The sequence below is a fragment of the Siphateles boraxobius genome, unplaced genomic scaffold (assembly GCF_051911475.1).
Source record: "Siphateles boraxobius isolate OS27281-9 unplaced genomic scaffold, OSU_SipBor_1 7, whole genome shotgun sequence".
Classification (NCBI taxonomy): Eukaryota; Metazoa; Chordata; class Actinopteri; order Cypriniformes; family Leuciscidae; genus Siphateles; species Siphateles boraxobius.
This window is the reverse complement of record NW_027509197.1, coordinates 38,290,231-38,310,587: the sequence shown is the minus strand read 5'-3', so window position 1 is coordinate 38,310,587 and position 20,357 is coordinate 38,290,231. Positions and strand designations below refer to the sequence as shown.

At 37.1% G+C, this 20,357-nt stretch overlaps 1 protein-coding gene and 1 long non-coding RNA gene across 7 annotated transcripts in view; one reads left to right on the top strand and one right to left on the bottom strand.

The window, feature by feature from the left end:
- tanc1b (tetratricopeptide repeat, ankyrin repeat and coiled-coil containing 1b) overlaps window positions 1–20,357 on the top strand; it is a 533,291-nt gene that overhangs the window by 187,315 nt on the left and 325,619 nt on the right. For 2 of the 5 annotated variants that reach the window (XM_077215807.1, XM_077215808.1), the window contains 6 exons: window positions 2,326–2,501; window positions 2,941–3,073; window positions 5,379–5,470; window positions 7,542–7,688; window positions 10,391–10,491; window positions 11,402–14,076. In XM_077215807.1, the coding sequence (XP_077071922.1) occupies window positions 2,326–2,501; window positions 2,941–3,073; window positions 5,379–5,470; window positions 7,542–7,688; window positions 10,391–10,491; window positions 11,402–12,515 (1,763 nt within the window). In that variant the 3' untranslated portion in view covers window positions 12,516–14,076. Of the gene's footprint in view, window positions 1–2,325; window positions 2,502–2,940; window positions 3,074–5,200; window positions 5,244–5,378; window positions 5,471–7,541; window positions 7,689–10,390; window positions 10,492–11,401; window positions 14,077–20,357 lie in introns of those variants that run through there. The other 3 variants (XR_013197101.1, XR_013197102.1, XM_077215806.1) reach the window with 3 other exon arrangements.
- Window positions 5,364–19,349, bottom strand: LOC143723439 (uncharacterized). 2 transcript variants are annotated; one of them, XR_013197111.1, is made up of 3 exons: window positions 19,224–19,349; window positions 18,967–19,080; window positions 5,364–5,461 (listed from the first exon to the last, which is right to left on the bottom strand). It is a non-coding gene; the product is annotated as an uncharacterized LOC143723439 (long non-coding RNA). The 2 variants fall into 2 exon arrangements; XR_013197110.1 differs by lacking the exon at window positions 5,364–5,461 and adding an exon at window positions 15,436–15,552.

Sequence of the window (20,357 nt, the reverse complement as noted above, 5' to 3'; positions counted from 1 at the left end):
TGACTACAAGTAGCTACAATACTAACTTAGCAACTACAAGTCAACTTATTCTCCTAACCCAAACCCTAACACCTAACCATAACCTACTGACAGTCTACTAATACTCTAATGAGAGTTAGTTAACATGTAGTTGCAAATTTACTTATTGTTAGTAGAATGTCTAAAGTGGACTATCGAAATAAAGTGGAACTGCATAATCTTTTACAATTGTTGCCTTTCAAGTTGCCTTGCAACATAACGTCAAGTCACCTTTCTTTATAGCGCTTTATAAAATACAGCAGCTTCACAGTAATAAACAGAGAAATAACTAGGGCTGCAACAGTCGACTAAAAGTTAGTCAACGTGAAGAGGCTTAGTCGAACAAATTTAATTAGTCATTTGGTCACAGGAAATAAAAACTCCACAGGAAGTGGTGGTCACACAGTCCGTGACGGACAGATTGTTAACATGTCCATGTGCTAATTACAGTACAGGGCTTCAGACTGCATTTCGTGACCGTTTTTCCTGCCGGTGTGACTAAACAATCTAAAGAATTCTGTTATAAACCACAGATTAAACAGCACTGACATGGAAACCAGGATCATTGTGCCATGAAAGAACCAGTTATAAAAGGCTTTTCAATTGTTAGGGGGTAACAGTTTAGGACCCAAAGATCAGATGTTTGAAAGAAGACCCGGAGTCAGAATTATAATAAATTGGAAGAAAAGTTTTACTGAAGATTTTTTGCAGTTTCATCAGCAGAAGTCAGCTTCAAAATCACACACAAAAGGACTAACACACACACAGACACACAGCTTTTCCAAGGTTGGATTTGGCCAGGCTCGAACTATAAACAGGAGAGTTTTCTCAAAACATCAAGATAATACGTTAATTGTCTCAAGGAGAGCTACACTTTAGTCTAACTGGAAAGTAAGGCTTTAACAAAGAGATGGTCCCTTAAACTATAGGCTTCATTGACCCCCTGTGAACATAGTTGTCAGTGTTCCCTAGAAAAACAGATGTATGTATTGAAACATGTTGAAGACCTTTCTCAAACAAAACATCTTTCCATATTTCATTTCTGGAAACCGGGCTAAATGAGCAAGCACTGTTACTGCATTCATATCAAATACAGGCATTAGAGAATACATGAAAAGAACATTTCAGTGATCACACTGGTAACTTCTATAACAAAGTAAAATCTCACAAGGCCTAGAGAAGTGATTCAACTCATTTAGAAAAATATTAATACCTTGATTATAATCACTCATTACATATACATTGAAGCAGCAGTTTATTCCAAAATCCACCCCTTCTCAATCGATTAATCACCAAAATTCACCATGGATTTAATGTAGCAATGCTAACTGTAACCATGGTATTGTGGCAGAATTTGAGGGTTCGTACAACTTTTTAAGGGTGAAATTTATTCCCTTATTTCAGGTGCTTCACACTTTTTCAAGTACTTCATAGCCCTAAAAATTATCTCATTTTAATGTTATTTTGAATGTGATGATTTGTAAAACTAAAAGTATAAAGATGTAGGAAAACCAAAACTTTGTGGCAAACAAACACTTTTATATATATTTTTTTAAAGGACATGAAATTTGAAAAAGAAGTAAGTCACAAAGTCTCATGAAGTCTCATGACATTTTCTTTAAATTGTGACTGAATTTCTTTTTTTATAATCACTGAAGCTGTCTTTTATAATCACTTCGACATGATGACAAAACACAGATCTGAATGTTTCAGTGTGATTTTGTCAAAGGTTTAATAGACACAGGCGAATCGTCAATCAGGAATAAGTTTGCGTTTGAATCGAGATTGTGATGTAGAACAATTTTAGCAGTATTATCTATATTCTTTCTTTTTCCTGAAACCCAAACCATTTTAGAAATGCCAACCCAATATATATTTAACTAATTAAATTAATATCATAATATGAATGAAATGAATGACCGCTAGTCGACTAGAGAACATTTTTAATCAGGAGCAGCCCTAGAAATAACAGAATCAATGCTGCAAGATTCAAACATGAGACAAATTCACATTCTGCTGTAAAGCAGCTCTAAAAAGACAATATAGTCATTAAAAAGCTCAGTTCTGTGTGATTCAGTTCAATAACTGCAGTTCATCGATTATGAAACAAGTTCAATTCAGCTATAAAGACAGAAGACAACAGTCTCATTATTCAGCTTGAGTTCAATTTTGATTCAGTTCCATTCAATAACAGTGTCGATGTTCAAATAAAGTAAAAGAGCAAACCTGTTGTTTGAAAGTCAGTTATTGAGATAAAGTGGCAAGTTTCCAGCAAGAGGTCAAATGAACATCCTCTGCTTTTCCCAGGAGCCTCTTTAGCGTCGGTGGATAAGGAAGGGTTAACTCCCCTCAGCTGGGCATGTTTAAAAGGACACAAGAACGTCGTTCAGTTTTTGGTGGAAAAGGGTGCAGTTATCGACCACTCAGACAAGAATGGACGCACACCGCTGGACCTGGCAGCCTTCTACGGAGACGCAGACATTGTAAGTGAATAACATAATGTAGAGCTGTGAACCCTGTGAACCCTGTGAACAAAGCTGAATTTTCAGCATCATTACTCCAGTCTTCAGTGTCACATGATCCTTCAGAAATCATTCTATTATGCTGATATTTATTATTATTATTATTATTATCAATGTTGTTTACAGTTGTACTGCTTTATATTGTTATGGAAACACTGTCTATTTTTCAAAGAATCATAAAAAAGTATCAGTTCAAAAGTACAGCATTTATTTAAAATAGATTTTAGCGTCACTTTTGATGAATTTAATGCATTCTTGCTGAATAAAACTATTAATTTCTTCCAAAAATGATCTGACTACCCCAAATTTTCATGAAACTTGTGTTGAAGTAATGAAATTCCACTGAATTCCATTCTAACAAAGCATCCCATCTGATGATTTGAAGCGTGTGTTTTTGCAGGTTCATTATCTGGTTGAGAAGGGTGCTGTGATCGAGCATGTGGACTACAGTGGCATGAGGCCGCTGGATCGAGCCATCGGCTGCAGAAACACCTCCGTTGTGCTGACCTTACTGAAGAAAGGAGCCAAACTAGGTGAGATCTGCATTTCTACTGGATGATAAGGATACATTTTGCTTTGAAATGAAAAAGTGTGATGGTTTTTTCAGTCATTATAGACATAATTGAAAGAAGTAAAATACAGCAAATTTGCTTTTTGATTTTGATTTGAAATTTGCTTTTTTTGAAATTTGCAAATTTTGCTGTAATTTTGCTTTTTGAGTCACAGTTTTGAATTGATTCACTGAAATGGACCATTTGTCAATAGGCCACTATCATCAATAACATGAGCTTGTGATATTTATTAGCCTATCACATCTTTCCTCCTGAAGCTCTTGCATCACAGACCCTGTTGTGTGTTTGTGTGTGTGTGTTGCTGTGTTTCCACTGACTGGAGCTGATTTAATTAATAAATAAGATGTAATCGCTCTTCTGCAGAATTTTAACAGTATCAACATTGATTCCATGTGACAATATTAGATCTAAAGTATGATGAGTTCAGAATATCTGTAAATGCCAATCCCAATGCATATTTTCATTATCTACATGTATATTAACATCACCAACAATTAGTACTTTATCTGCAGCCAGTACTAACTCTTATAGAAAATCAGCAAATTCTTTGATAAAGTCTGTATGGTGCCCTAGTGGCCTGTATACAGTAGCCAGTACAGATGTCAAACGATTTTTATCATTTACATTTTATCATTTAGAGTTCACAAAGCTAGTCGCATCCAAAGCAGTATCTAAAGCTCTTGCATTCTTACTATCTTTGAGTAAAGTTTGGATGCGTGTCTCTAATTCTGAAATCTTCTCCGTCAGCCTGAAAATCTCCCTGCATTTATCACATGTGAAGCCCTCACCGCTGACAGAGAATGCTATGATATACATGTGGCAGGGAGTGCAAGTGACAACAATAGGTGATGACATGACTCACCACGTTTGTTGACTGATCCGACACACCACAGCCGTTTGATGGACTCGTAAAAGACGTATGCGCGGGAGAAAAAAGACGGATGGCAGGTTAACAGGCTAGCGAAATGCTAATGTGTTGTGATAGCAAAGCTAGCGATGTCAGATCAATGACAGACCATATTAGATAATATCAGATATATTGTGATGATTAAATTATATTTAAAAACAAAGCTAGACAGAGCTACAATGTAACCCACTCAGGCAGACCGGAAACCGCTGTGCTACAGTTAAAACGGGCCGTTCAAATGAAAATAGTGGAAAGTAAAGTTTCCAGCATAGCAAAACTAAAAATATAGTATATAAAATATGAGTTATAATATAGTATAAAATAATGGGTTTCAGCAATAAGGATTATAAATTTAGAGCTAATCAAGGATTTGTTCATCTAAAACACAGATTAACAAATCAGGGATTAAAATTCTAATCTATGATTAAAACCTTCATCTGAGTAATTTTGTCTGCCATGATTGATTCGTTTTTGTAATTAAACCGCAACAGTGTTAAAATTCCATTTCCTTTTAACCTCCTGACCTGTACATTTTAATTTAATCCCTTACTGAGATTTAAATACTGAAGCATTTTACTTTCGGAGTGTGAAGTATTGGAGCAACAACATCAAAGTCAATCTATCTTAAATGTAAATTAATACCAGGAACAACATGATGGTTTAAATGCTAGTCTGCTCATTTTAAACAAAGTTTAAAGTTTGGTGCAAGTGTAGTGTTCACAAACTTTTGTCAGCCAAAAGTTCCCCTGAGATTTTCAGATAATATTTCAATAATTTAACATCACATTCACATTTTCACAGTTCTCTGATATCAGTTAATGGTCACATGACATGCAGGTAAACAAATTAAATATATTTAATATTTCTTAGTGTTTTATTTTGATGGGTTTTAATTAAAAAATATGTTTATTAAATAAATTTTTAGCTTTCCAAACGGCACCCTGCAGTTCCCTCATGAACCTTAGCTTGGGATTTATCCCTGATTTATATTATTTAGTTTTGAAGCCAGTGTTTGTGGTCCAGTTTTCTTCAGTGGAAACATGTGGTGTTGGTGTGAAAGTGAAAGAGACTCTCTGTCTCCTCTGGTGTGACTGAGAAAACTGTATTTTCTCTTTGCATGTCTCTTTCTGCTGTTTTTCATTCTTCTCTCTTTTAACTGCTTTCACTAAAACCATCATCAGGCTACAGAACGTCACCTTATGATCGAACAGGTACACTCTTTAGGTAACTTTATTTCACGCCAGTTACATTCTTCTCCTAAGCTGTGTTTTTAAAGAGTGGTGTGATGAATGGACCACCTCTCTCTCTCTCTCTCTCTCTCTCTCTCTCTCTCTCTCTCTCTCTCTCTCTCTATCCAAGGTAACGCAGCCTGGGCGATGGCGACCTCCAAACCCGACATCCTCATCATCCTCCTGCAGAAGCTCATGGAGGAAGGAAACCTCCTGTATAAAGTAAGGACAGGTTCACGTTTTGCTGTCAATAAATTTAAATTGCAAAAAAGGTCTGCACTCTAAAAATCTTTTATTATACATTGACTGTAAAAAAAGACTACTGTCACATTAAATATGTACGCTTTTGTTCACCAATTTCTGCTCATAGTTAAATATACTATAGTATGATGTTTTGTCAAAAATAAAGTAGGTATATTGAATTATCAACTAAGATGTTATTATAGTTGTTGTTCCGATATTCAAACTAATGAATCCTTACCTTTTTTAATACGTATGATAAAATGTATACTTTCTACAAAGAAATACACTTGAAATATTGTTAAAATTGTAATTGTTGTTGTAATTGTAACCTATTTGTAATTGGTTACAATTTCTAATTGTAAAATATGTATAGATCATTTCTTTTGTCCTTGCATTGGTTGGGACCCAGTGACACGGCTGTGTGAAAGGGCTAATTAATATGCAGCTCATTATGTATGTGGCACATTATCCGGCCTTTGTCTTCTCAGGTGTGAACACGCCTCCACGCATATTGCCTTTCCAAACAAAAGGTGTCTTATAAAATTTAAATCAATGTATTGTTTTGTGTAAATGATTAGGCAGGATGATTTTCAGATCATTTTGAAGCAAAAATTCTAGGCAACAACACCCATTAGTCAAAAGTCTTGTGGACACATATTTAGTATGTGTTTTGTGGCCTTATTTCAGAGACTTTAAGTTTTAGTTTTTTCAATAACCATGCATAAACATTATTCTCTAAAAAGTACAAACATGTACATACACGTTGCTCACATATTACGGTAGCCCTGTTTGTGCTATATAGAGTGAATTTACACCTTTGCCATTAACATGTTTATAAATAACTGAAAAAAGCACAAATGTCAGAGCATGTCAGAACACCTCCAGGACCCCAAAAACCCCTTAGACCTCAGAGGGTTAAACAATCAAATAATTAGTCCTCAGACTCCAGTTTAAGTCTGTTTGTAATCATTATCCACTGTTTCAGACGATGTTGGAACAATTACACATCAGAAATAGAAAAAAAAAAAGTAAACATATGAACCCAAGTTTAAATAGTCAAATAAATAGTTCATAGACTGCAGTTTAATTCCATCTGGGACAGCAAATAAATAATGGGAACAATAACACATCAGGCAAGAAATGCCATTCATAAACATTTTGCCCATATAAAAGAAACGGGAGAAAAAAAATACTTTTATGAAACAAGACAGATCATATTCTTCATTTAAACCTAGTTTGGACATGTTATGTAAATTAAACCTCCAAAATGCCTCTCTTTTTAAGAGTTTATTAGATTTAAATATATATATATATATATATATATATATATGTTAGGTGATATTTACAATTAATTACATTAAATGCTCCAAATTGCTGTAGACACAACATAAGTATTTTAAATATATTATTTGTTTAAAAGGATCTTTTTTTATATAAATAAAGGTCATTATCACCAATTCTGCTACTGAAAAATTCCGAAAAAATTTCATATTTTAATGATAAGACATTAAACAGCTTCTTTTTTCATTCACATTTTTATTCACAAATTTACAAGACCACCATAGGCAATGCATTTATTTATATTATGAAAAGAAAGTTGAACAAAGACGGAGCATAATTTTTTATTTTTTATCTTGAACAGTTGTCGCAGATCGTGAGTGAACGCGATCATTCGTGACCCTTTATTAATCTGTCAAAGTGACGGGCGGTCTTCTGATTAAGAATTCTGTCAATGACGGAAAATTTATGTTTAATGCGACCTTTGATATATATAGTTAACCAATTGACCAATCATATATTAGTATTCCAGACAGTTTTGATATGTGATATTGGTGTTTGAATGTGGGAATGATTTTCTCCACATGCCTTGTCAAAGCGATGAGCTTTAATCCAGGAGAAATGGGACTGGAAATGATGACACATTGAGTGATTGCTATCAGAGCATAAATGAGCAGATGATGTGTGTGTGACATTTAACAGATTTATGTTTGTGTCAGGATGCTCTGCACAACTGGAATGAGTGATTGATGACTCTTTTCTCTCTCCTCAGAGAGGGAAGATGAAGGAAGCGGCTCAGCGGTATCAGTACGCGTTGAGGAAGTTTCCCAGAGAGGGATTCGGTGACGAACTGAAGGCCTTTAAGGAACTGCGTGTGTCTCTGTATCTTAATCTCTCCCGCTGTCGCCGGAAAACCAATGTAAGACACCAGCATCAGAGATCATTACACACGCCTCACCGGACACCGGCTCTCCTTTATTTATGCCTTGTTTGAACAGTCGGCTGATAATTTATCAGGAGATAGACATACAGTGATGTGAATAAGTGAACACACCCATGCTAAAGTTGCCTAAAAAGAGGAATAAAAAAATCATCTTTTGGAAATTGATCTTAATGCCTTAATTTAAAAAATGAGGAAAATCCAACCTTTAAGGACACCAATTTTCTTTGTGTATGAATAATGTATCGTAAATAAATAAATGTTCTTCCTATAAATACAGGGTGCAAAAGTCAGGCCTTTGGAAATAAAATATACCACATCATCACATTCCCTTCACCATACCTAGAGATTGGCATGGTTTTATTTCAGTTAGGCTAATACCTGGTTTGATTTGCATTTAGAGATGATCTTATGGAAAGTACCCCATCCCAATCTCTAGGTATGGTGAAGGGAATGTGATGATGTGGGATATTTTAATTCCAAAGGCCAAGGGAACTTTATCAGGATGCATATTATCCTGTATCCATGAAATAACTGGCCTTTAAAAATAAAAATCTGCTGTCTCTATGGGAATTTAACATAGGGGTGTCCTGACTTATCCAACCTGTATTTTAAGGAAGAACATTTATTTATTTATGATGCATTATTCATTCACAAAGAAAATTGGTGTCCTTAAAGGTTGGATTTTTCCTCATGTTTTAAATTAAGGCATTAAGATCAATTTCCAAAAGATGATTTTTTTATTCCTCTTTTTAGGAGGAATTCAACTTTATCATGGGTGTCCTAACTTATTAACATCACTGTAAATGACATACAGATTTTTAATTCTGATATAAATTCTGACATCAAGGTTTCCATACATCAATTATCAAAAATATTTTACAACCCACACAATAAAGTTTTAAAATACAACAGACTGGCAGTGTCATATTAGTGATATTTATTTATATAATATTGCAGTATTTATTGATATTTTGAATTCAAATTAAAAATGTTTAAAGTTAGTGAAGTTTTAGTAATTATGTAATGTGCTTTCTTTTTAGTGCTTTCTGTTTATTTTACTATTTAGCTTTATTTTTATTTCACTTTTAGATTTAGTAATTTATTTTATTTGAACTTATTTTATCTTAGTTAGTTATATTTATATCTCTAATATTAGTCAAACATTTTTGTTTATATTTTCTTATTTAAAATACATTTCAGATTTATTTAAGCTAACAAAAAATATTTGTAATAAAGAGTGTAAGAAAAAAAAACTATGTGTGAATGGACTATGTGTGAACTTCTTGTAAGGAAACGTAAAAAACAAGACATTCCCAACTTCCTAGGTCGTCTATGAAAGCCTCTAGAGTAGACTGTTTTATATGTGAAGGATTGTTTTACCCGGGAAAATCCAAAGTATGTGACGCTGGCGCTCCCAAGAGCCTCTCTTCCGTTCCGTTGAAACTAATGCTTATACAATGTTCAGGATAATGCCGAAAGAGTCATTCTGTACTGTAATGTCAATGTGTCATGCAACGAAAAGAGATTGATTCAAACTAGTCTCACATAGCCAGATATATATAGTCTATAGCTTCAAATATACTTAATAATCAAACTATAATAACAGAGTAATTTTAATGACCTCATCTGTCGACATGATGCCGGTGAATCGCAGAGCTGGTGCAAACATCCACATCACTATGATCAGATGCTTTCTGAACTGCTGTCATTTTTGTTGTATGTTTAATTTTTTATTGAGAGGAAAGCACAGCACACATTTACATATTCATCTAGACGTCACATGGGCAGCATCTAGATGTCCGTTAACAGAATATCGCTGCAAAGGTTCCAACTTTGTTTTACTTCCAAGTTAAGGACAAAAAATAACTTCTTTGTGAGTATATCAGGGCATTGAATCACGTTCAGTCTCTTGTACGTTACGCGTGTATGAGTGTGATCACGAGCAATAATCTGGTGCTGCAGTTCACTTAACGGCCACCGGTGTCGCTAATAACAAGGGTTTCTGAATTCCACATACAGCCCCTTTAACAATCACAATACTGAAAATGACATTTAAAAAAATACATTAAGAGAGAAATTCCAAAAATCACATTCCTCAAATAAATGTATTAATAAAAAATAACATTTATTATTTGGATTTTTCCCCACATTTGCGATATTGATGATATCAATTAATTTATCCCTAATTAAAATGATAGAAATTCACAGTCCTAATAATTATTAATAATCAATTATTATTATTCTTATGCTTCATGGCAAGACTTTGTGCCCATCTGGAGCAGTGAGCCGAGGTGTAGAGACGCCCTGCTAGTTCTCCTGATCTGGATCAATCAGATTGTGTTTTTTCACCGCTCAAAATGTCAGACACAGCAAGACGAGAAAGATGCAAATGACTCTCTGAGGGCTTGAATTGATTCGAAGGTCTATTCAGAAGTAATAGCCCAGCTCCAGAAGGTGTCCCGACGCAACACAGAGCCAATTTCCAGCCCGCACCTTTGATTGATGACACAATGAACAACAACTGAAGAGTTCATTAATTAAATCACCTATTATTTGGACCGATTTACAGCTATTCAGCAGTCCTGTGGTGTGAATCTAAATTCAACAACTCTGGCTGATTGCTGTTCTCAGTTTGTGTGTGACGTTCCTCTCTCTCTCTCTCTCTCTCTCTCTGACAGGACTTTGGCTTGGCTGAGGAGTTTGCAACAAAGGCCTTGGAGCTCAAACCCAAATCCTACGAAGCGTACTACGCTAGAGCCAGAGCCAAACGCAGCAGCAGGTCAGAAGACCGTCTTCACTAGATTTGATCCGTTTCAAACCTAGAGTCAAAACGGCATGAAATATGCAGCACATATTCATGTTCTCAGTTCATATTTTTGTGTAATCCGTGATACACTACCATTCAAAAGTGTGGGGTCAAAAAAGAAAGAAAGAAATTAATACTTTTATCCAGCAAGGATGCATTAAAATGGTCCAACTTGACAGTTAAGACATTTGTAAAATTCTGGGGGGGGGGGAAGAATCACGGTTTCCACAGAAATATGAAGCAGCACAACATTGATAATAATCATAAATGTTTCATGAGCAGCATATTAGAATGATTTTTGAAGGATCATGTGACACTGAAGACCGGAGTAAAATAATTAAACTATTCAAATAAATGCAGCCATGATGAGCATAAGAGACTTCTTTCACAAAATAAAATTCCAAACTTTCGACTTTAGTATTGTTATATAATTAATACAAAACCCATCCAAAATGGTGGACGGCGTGAAAGAAATGTTGATTATAATTATAAAGAATGATTTTTGTTAACTCTTTCCCCGCCAGCATTTTTTTTTTTTAAGTTGCCAGCCACTTTCAGCATTTTGGATCATTTTCACAAAAGTTTCATGGCCCCCAGAATATTTTGTTGTATGAAAATCCGAACATGCAATATGATGATCACGTACCGTAAATCCGGAAATTTGCATCAGAAAGAAAGAGTTAATAGTATTAAAAATAGTCATCTTTTATTATTATTATAGTTAATAATATTAATTCATTCCATACCAAAACATAATTGACACTTGTACCCTATTATTGAGTATAAGATATCTGGATGATTAGTTAATTTTCCTGGCTCTCTTACAAGGACAGAATTGCCTCATGTTTTTTTCTCCATGTGTTTCTGAACTCTACGCTCACAGACAGTTCAGCGCAGCGTTATCAGACCTGCACGAGGCGTCCAAGCTCTGCCCGAACAACCGTGAGATCTGCCGTCTGCTGGCTCGTGTGGAGGACGAGTGTAAACAGATGCAGCGCAGCCAGAGCAAACCTCAGGAGCTGACCGTCCCACAGGAGGAAGAGGAGGAGGAGGAGCGTGTCGATGAGGAAGAGGAGGACGACGACTCTGAGGCCTGGTCGCAAAATATCTACTCTCTAAACAGAACTTCTAACGGCCGCTCGGTTTCCCCGCCTCACAAACAAAGCCTTCGACACCCACACAGAGAATCTGTGGCTCAAAAGAGCCTCGTTTTACAGCCCAGCAAACAGGCACAGATAGTAAAAACCAACACGCACCTCGGATCCACACAGGTGAGTACCTCTCGACCAGCAAACACTAAAAGCCAGTCGCAATACGCACCCTCGAGCCCGATCCCTAGCCGGCATATTTCCAGCGCGTTAAAGGCCGGACCGGGAATCGACATCAGCCCGTTACCAACCGCTAACACTGATGCGGGACGCCACGAAATCGAGGATCTTCATCATGTCCAAGTGCACTCATCCCTGGACGGGACGGTCCTGTCCGTGACCTGTGGAGCTCAAGAGCTCAGAAAAGACCCCAGCATGAGGGTTTCCAGCTCCACCAGCAGCCTGGCGTCCAGCAGCAGCTTATCAGATAAAGGCCCGGATGTACGCATCAAGGACAAACCTAAAATCAGCCAGACCGGCTCTGTGGAGTATAAGCCTCGACCCTTCATGGGGATCATGGACAAAACGGCCCGATTCCAGCCGCCGGTGCCGGTGCCGGTGTCTCGAGGCTGGCAGAGTCACTCCACTGAAGGTCTTGTCGCGTCTGGTGAGATCGTGTTCCCCAAACCGTCCGGGTCGCATTACGATCAGCTCAAGGGTCCTGCGATCGGCCTGCACAACGGGAGTCTGCACGCGAAAGAGTTCTGCCGTAAAGAACCCAAACCGGTTCTGGCCATGGCACATTCATTCACAGACAGTGTGCAGAAGCAGCCCGCTTCAGCTCGAGAAAACACCATTCATGTAGCGTCAATCAAACCAAAGAGATCGTTCATAGAGTCTAATGTTTAGGACGTTCATGTGCAACAACCACTCGAAAACACACTTCAGATGGTGGGATGATTCCTGCCCCTGTTTGTGTGTTTGTGTGCTACTGTTCAAAAGTTTGGAGCCAGTAAGAAATAAATGCATTAAATTGATCAAAAGTGACAGTGAAGACATTTATAATGTTACTAAAGATTATTTTTTAAATAAATGCTGTTCTTTTGAACTCAGCACAGCTGTTCTCAACATTGATGTGTCTTGAGCATCAAATCATCATATTAGACTGATTTCTGAAGGATCATGTGACACTGAAGACTGGAGTAATGATGCTGAAAATACAGCTTTGATCACGGGAGTAAATTACATTTTACTATATATTCACATAGAAAACAGTTATTTGAAATTGTAATAATATTTTGCAATATTACCGTTTTTACTGTATTTTTGATCATTTTAATGCATCCTTGGTGAGCAGAAGACACTTCTTTTTAAACATCTTTTTCAAACTTCTTTTTAAACATCTTACCGACCCCAAACTGTTGAATGGTAGTGTTCGTATAAGCATAGATTTACAATATACAGTCAAAAAGTTTGGACACACATACTTATTCTTCATTATTGCTATTTTCCATATTGCAAAAGAATGTTTCCATTCATCCATTTGAAGTAATTCATATGTAGGAAGTGGAAAGATCATGATAAAATAATAAGTGTTATATATAAATTCTTAAAAGAACAGTCACAAACCGAAATATTCGCTCAGAACAGAAGTACAACAGTATATGAAAACATTTGTGAAGTTCAGACTTCTGTTGATTGGCTGAGCTGGTGCAGTTATCAGTTGATTTATCGGTCTGTTTCTACTGAACATGAACGAGTCGAGCATCAGGATGGCTTTTTTATGCCCTTCAAAAGGGACCATAATGACGCATAATCGTGTGAAGTCACTGACTGCACTGAACCTGTGGAGACACTTCGAGATCATGAACCTGTGGAGACACTTCGAGATCATGAACCTCCACTATGTAAATATCACACGTGTGTTTTACACCTTTATGTGAAGACCATTATTTGACCATTTATCTACAAACAAGTGTATTTTGAGTTTTTCATGCATTTTTGGTTGACATGATGTTTGCTGTTATTAAACTTGTATCTGGTCTGTTTGTTTGTATATTACATTTGAATTTACCCAACAATGTTGAAAAGTTCTTTCCTGCTTGTTATTCCTGTCTAGGTTAATTTATTTGCGGCGCCTCTGGCTTGGTAACTGTCAAAGCAATATATTTTATATAGTTATTTTTGCACAGCTACTTTTAAGATAAACATGAAACGGAAATGTTTTATGAATATGAAACTATGGAGACCATCTGAGTATGAATGCATGTTAAAGTGTATGTGAAAGAATAGGAGAAAAATATAAAAACGATACGTTTGAGATGGGCAGATGTTATTTGAAATGTGTATATATATATTTTTTCTGCAATTGGTGCCTCATGCGTTGCGATTTGTTACTGCATTCTGTATTAAAAATGAATTTATTTCTGCCATGATCCATCTACGGGAAATAAAAATCCCAATTGAAAAAGTATTTCTTCATTATTATTATTAATCTCCGTGAAGTGTTGCGCTGTAATTTGGACAAGATATATAAGATTAAACAGAAAAACGTACGCAAATAAAAAAACAAATGTCCAAATCAGACGTGTACACTACCAGGCAACGGTTTGGACACATGCTTATTACAATCGTCTATGTTTAATATTATATTTTATTACCTGCAATACTATAGCTGCACAAAAATAACTAGATTTTAGTTTTGATTGCTACTTTCAAATAAATATGAAACGAAAATATGCTTTATGAATATCAAACTATATTTAGTCAACTATAAAGTCAATATGAAATAAAGAAAAATATATAGGCCTGCAATTAATTAGCTATATAAAAGGTTACATAGGTTTTAAATGGTGCATATGTTGTACGCAAAAATGTATATTTTTTTGCAATTGGTGCTTCATGTGTTACTGCATTCTGTATTTAAAATTAATTTATTTGTGCAGTTTTCCATTTAACTGTTAAACCAAAAATGCATGGTTTGTCATCCCAACTGTCCACAAACTCCGCCCTGCAGCCGATTCTTAAGATTTTATTGGTCAATCATGTCAATCACACTACTGATTGCCTTCTCCAGTATCAGTATTAACATTGGATGACCTTGGCTACAGCTGTTCTCATTTTTATGAACCAAATATCAGGGTTGCCAACTCTCATGCATTTTGGCTTGACACTTCCAGGCTCTGTCTCACTCACTCTGCCTGAGTAAATCTCAAGCCACATTTCCAACCCTGCTTTTGATAGAAAATTTAAAAGCTGAGGCTTTGTTTCATAAGTTTTAATAAGAAATTCAAACAATAAATAGCGTTTTGGCACTCTTAATGTGGCATGAAAGATCGCTGTAGTTAAAAGTTAAAGAACTTAAATGTTGGCAACCCTGCCAATATCAATTCTTAAATCCCAAGAATCTATCTTTTAATCTATGCTGTTTTCAGTTCATGAATAAACAAAACTTTTATCCCATCTAATATATCACAATAAGCTTTGTGCTTCGTTACATTTGATATGAAACAACTCCGCTTTCAAATTCTGTCCATTTCATTAAGAAGTTCAAACAATAAATTCCATTTTGGTGCTCTTTAATGCGCTTAATTCAAGCGGCACGTGACCTTCAGGGGGTGTTTTTAAAAAAAAAACTTTATCACTTTTACTCACGAGAGTCACGACCATGCTATCCGGAAACAAAGGATTCCATTCATTATGCTAAGCTAAGCTAGCGTCGGCACTGCCAGACTAAGACAATGCATGTACTGAGACAAAAATACCTATCTTAATGTAGGGGAGACGGTGCATAACCCTTTTTACAAAAAACGGCGGCGTGTTACTTCCTTTAAAGAAAATAATCCACATTTACACAAATCAAACTGCTTCACTGGCTGGACTTCCAGCGCTGTATGGCGTCTTCAAGCTTCTGCTGGTGGTTTGTAAAGGCATTAAGGTCGTCGGGCTTGAGCGAGTGGGAGTTAAAAAAAACACACACAGGTTAAACAGAAGAACGTGCATTGAGCTCATTAAACATTGTCATTGTGATTTGCAATTTCCCAAACTGATTTAGTTTGGAATCTGAGTGAACGTGAATGAAAAATTCAAGGAGTAAAGGCCATTGCACACTGAGTCCGAAATTTTTGTATGCTTTTTTTTCGTATTCGTGATTCAGTGGCTCTGAATTGTTAAAACACCATTCAAACTGCTTGATGCGGATGCGAAAGACGCAGAAAATCAAGCCCAATCCGGTTTTTTTTATGACGGACGAAAGTTTCGGGAAAATTTCGGATGCGAATTTCTGACTCAGTGTGCAATGGCCTTAACAACTGCATTTTTATTAAGTCTGATTAGGGCAAAGTAACTTTAATCCACGTCCTACACCGACCTGCTTTACTTTTGTGAAATTCCACATATATTTGGCCATCACAGGTTACCAAACAAAACAAATGACAGAGAAATGCACCAGTTTGTGGACAGAGGAATTTTCCGACTGTTGCTGTATGCAACTGACATTAATATAAATTATCATGAACACTGCAATGTTTGAAGCTGATGTCAAAATAAACGTAGACCGGGAAGACTTTAAAACGAGTAGTTCATTCATAAATCTGTAAGATCTGACCTTCATGCTGTGGAAATACAAACTGATGAAAGGGGCGGAGCTACATAAGGTCTATACGCCTATACATGGATTTCTCGGCGACGTCATCACTGCTTGCGCACGCAGCCAGGGGGCAAAAGACCCGCGGTCTTCGTACCGGAGTAAAGCGTTTCTGATGGCACATACATTTTGATAGACGTACCCTGTCATGCATTTGCATTTAGCCGTAAGGATGTAACCAAAGGCCCTTATGGACATACATCCAGGCATCATAAGGCTTGGCTTTAATGCCTTGCCTTTGACTAGGGAGGACATTGACCTCAACACGCAAAAATTCGGTGCAGCATCAAAGTATTTGACGAAAGTATTTCAAAGTATTTGACGAGCTGCACATGACCACATAGTAGCTACGTAGTTGTAGGCCTATGCATCAAGGGATTTGTACGCTCGAATAATTTCTCTTGTATAGCCTACACACTTGGTGTCTGAATTAGATAATTATATATATCAGGCCATACAATTGCTGGCCACTTCTTGTCATCCACAATCCAAAGATCGTCAGGTATTGCGTAGGGATCCGGCAAGATCTCACCATTGCTGAGAGTAAGTTTTTTAATATAATCGCCACGGTCGGAGGAAGGCTACTAGCCTCCCACATAATCCATCGTCAAATCTTTGATTTACAGTAGAGTAACGTTTTATGTGTGCAGTCATGATATGTTGCAGGTAACGTAAACAAGGTTAACTTATATAAAAGCAAATTCGGCCTCTATAGAGGCTATTATACACTACCAACTTAGTCTAACATGGTAATTCATACATGCATCACACAGTATGTCCGGATTTTGATTCGTAAACAGTTGGACGTTTTATAATGTTATATTAATATGAAACACAAACAAACAGATCCAACTCTGAAATTGCAGTTTATTATTGAGTCAACAAGAAATTACAAACAATGCGATATCTACAGGTGCTGGTCAACGAATTAGAATTATTTTAAATAGTGCAATCATGAAATTCTTTGAATGCATTTTTTGTGCAGAAAGCAAATCAGGTGTTCACCGCACCTGTCCTACTCGTTAGACTAATCACAGAACTCGTTATCTGGAAAAAAATTTGCTCAGCTGAGCTTTCCAAAAGGCCCATTTAGGCCATTTAACTGTGACACTGTTGTTTTATTGAATTAGAATAATGGCGAAAGCGTTTCATTGAATTAGAATAAATGCTCAAATTTTTGTTTTCTGTGAAGAGTGTTCACTGTGCAGTATAAAGTCAGGGTTGAGTAGAATTTCTAAGTTGTAAAATCAATCATGGGTAAGCAGCGCGACCTCTCAACCGGAATAGTGGCTCAAATTCAAGCCCTTCGCCAACAAGGCTTGACCCAAACTAAAATTGCTGAGCAGCTCGGCATCAGCCAGTCTTCCGTCTGCAAAGCTCTCAAGAAAAACTGCAGCAAGCGCACCAACTGTTCCGGCGTCCGAAAAACTTCTGCTCGCGACAACAAGCAGCTGAGAAAGATCGCAGTCAGCAACCGGTTCAAGTCCACTTCCGAGCTCACCGACTTGTGGAACAAGCAGACCGGCGCTGACGTCTCCAGATCAACCACTTACCGTCGTCTGCGCGAACTCGGCTTCAAATCTCGCGTTCCAGCAGTAAAACCGATGCTGAACAAGAAACAAATGGTGAAACGGCTGAAGTGGGCCAAAGAACACGGCGAGTGGACTGCTGAAGACTGGCAGAAAGTGGTCTTCAGTGACGAATCACGCTTCTGCATCTCCTTCGGTGACCAAGGTCCTCGTGTCTGGCGTCGTGGTGGCGAAACCTACAACCACGAGTGCGTGAAAAGATCCGTCAAGTTTCCCCAGAGCGTTATGGTCTGGGGATGCATGTCCGCTCGAGGTGTAGGGAAACTCTGCTTCCTCAAGAAGACTGTCAATGCTGCCGTATATCAAGATGTTCTGGAAACGTTCCTGATTCCGACTGTTGAGGAACAGTTCGGCGAAGAAGACTTCATATTTCAACAGGATCTTGCACCGGCTCATGCGGCAAAGTCGACCAAAGATTGGTTCACTAAAAAACAGCTTGAAGTTTTGGCATGGCCGGCCAACTCGCCTGACCTCAATGTCATTGAAAGCCTTTGGGCCATCGTCAAGCGGAAAATTCGCGACAGAAAGCCTACTACGCTGGACCAACTGAAGCAGAACATCGCCACTGCCTGGGAAGCTGTGAGTGCGGAAACTTGCGACAAGCTGGTCAAATCGATGCCGCGGAGACTTCAGGCAGTCATACAAGCCAAAGGGGCAGCCACAAAATACTGAGAAAGTGATGATTGTAATTATAATAAAAATTATTGCAATTCAATGAAACGCTTTCACCATTATTCTAATTCAATAAAACAACAGTGTCACAGTTAAATGGCCTAAATGGGCCTTTTGGAAAGCTCAGCTGAGCAAATTTTTTTCCAGATAACGAGTTCTGTGATTAGTCTAACGAGTAGGACAGGTGCGGTGAACACCTGATTTGCTTTCTGCACAAAAAATGCATTCAAAGAATTTCATGATTGCACTATTTAAAATAATTCTAATTCGTTGACCAGCACCTGTACTTTAATAAAAATGTTCTTTTACATAACTCGGCAAAACAGATAGCTGTTTTTTGCCCCCTGGATGCGCGCGCATCCGGTAGTGTTTGTATACAAGAAACCCATGTATAACTATTCAATTTACAGCATCTTCTTAAACTGAATTAGAACATAAATAAGCAAAAACTCACCTGATACACATTCTTTATTAAACATTTTGAAGAAATGAACTTCTGATGAAAATGTGAGTGATGTCTGCCAGTGCAAAACTCACTGTCACAATGCTAGGGTGTTCTAGGTGGTTGCTGGGGTGTAAAATTAAGCAATAATAATAATAATTGTAAAATATTTGAAATGTTTGTGAAGGATATTCAATTTGATTTCTTGCTTTCTAGAACATGTAAAAAAGCATTAAAGAAAATATCTGAAATAATTTGTGTTTCCTCACCAGTGTTAAATGCAGTGGTCGGGGTCTCTGTGTTTAAGGTCATTACTTCGGCCTGTCGATGTTGTGGGCCCTAAATGTGTCCAGCAGAGCTTCAAATCCTAAATCACGAGCTACACACACACACACACACACACACACACACTTCTCCTCTGACCAATCACTGACCAGCGTTCTAGAGTTTCCTTCCTGTCCAACACACACACAAACAGGAAGTGCTTTATTATCATCCTCAATGCTGATCATCTCTCATTATGTTGCAAACAATGTGTCCCTTCCGTCCCAAAAACTAAAAAAGCCTCTCCTCTCTCAGCCTGATGAATTATTCATACGAACGTGCCTGAACAGATTAAAAACATGTGGCTTGATCATCTTGCTTATCTGGTAAATCTACAACATTGTGCATGCAGTGAATATTAATCAAGGACTGCACAAATAATCGAATTACAACCAAAATTGTGATATGATTATCACACAGCAACAAAGACTTACCTAAACAAATAGTCTGTTCATGTGTCTCCTCTAATTGCAGATTGAAAACGGTATCAAATAGTTGCCAAAAAACATCTATGAGAAATTCGACTCATTTCTTTAAATCGGTAACCATGATTCAAGATGAAAAAATGTTTGCCACATTTTAATAAAATGCTGTTTTAAAACCCACGTGAGTCATACAATAAGTAAAAAAAGCATTTCCATTATTGGTAAATCCTCTGTTCACTTCAAATACTCTTACTATAAGCTGATTTATCGGTTCTCGACTCATTATGAATTAGACATGTTCAAAAGAGACTTGTTTGATTGTTTGACTCGAGAAGAACAGTTTTGTGAACTACTGTAGTTTAACCGGTTCACTGAAAAGATCCGACTCAAAAGAATGATTCTCTCGTGAATCTTGTAACCATAGTTATACCCATAGATATCATATAGATGTCTATGGTTATACCATGGTCTGGGTGAATACTCGATTCTGATTGGCTGCAGGGTGTCCGTTAAAAAGTGATAGAGGACACCTAGTAAAGTAGTTCTGGTGAAACTGCCTGTTTACCATTCGAAATTAATAAATAAATGCGCTGCCTACAACAGCTGTGAGTAACCATAGCAACATGCAGTCAAAGTATCCGTTAACAATTTGCT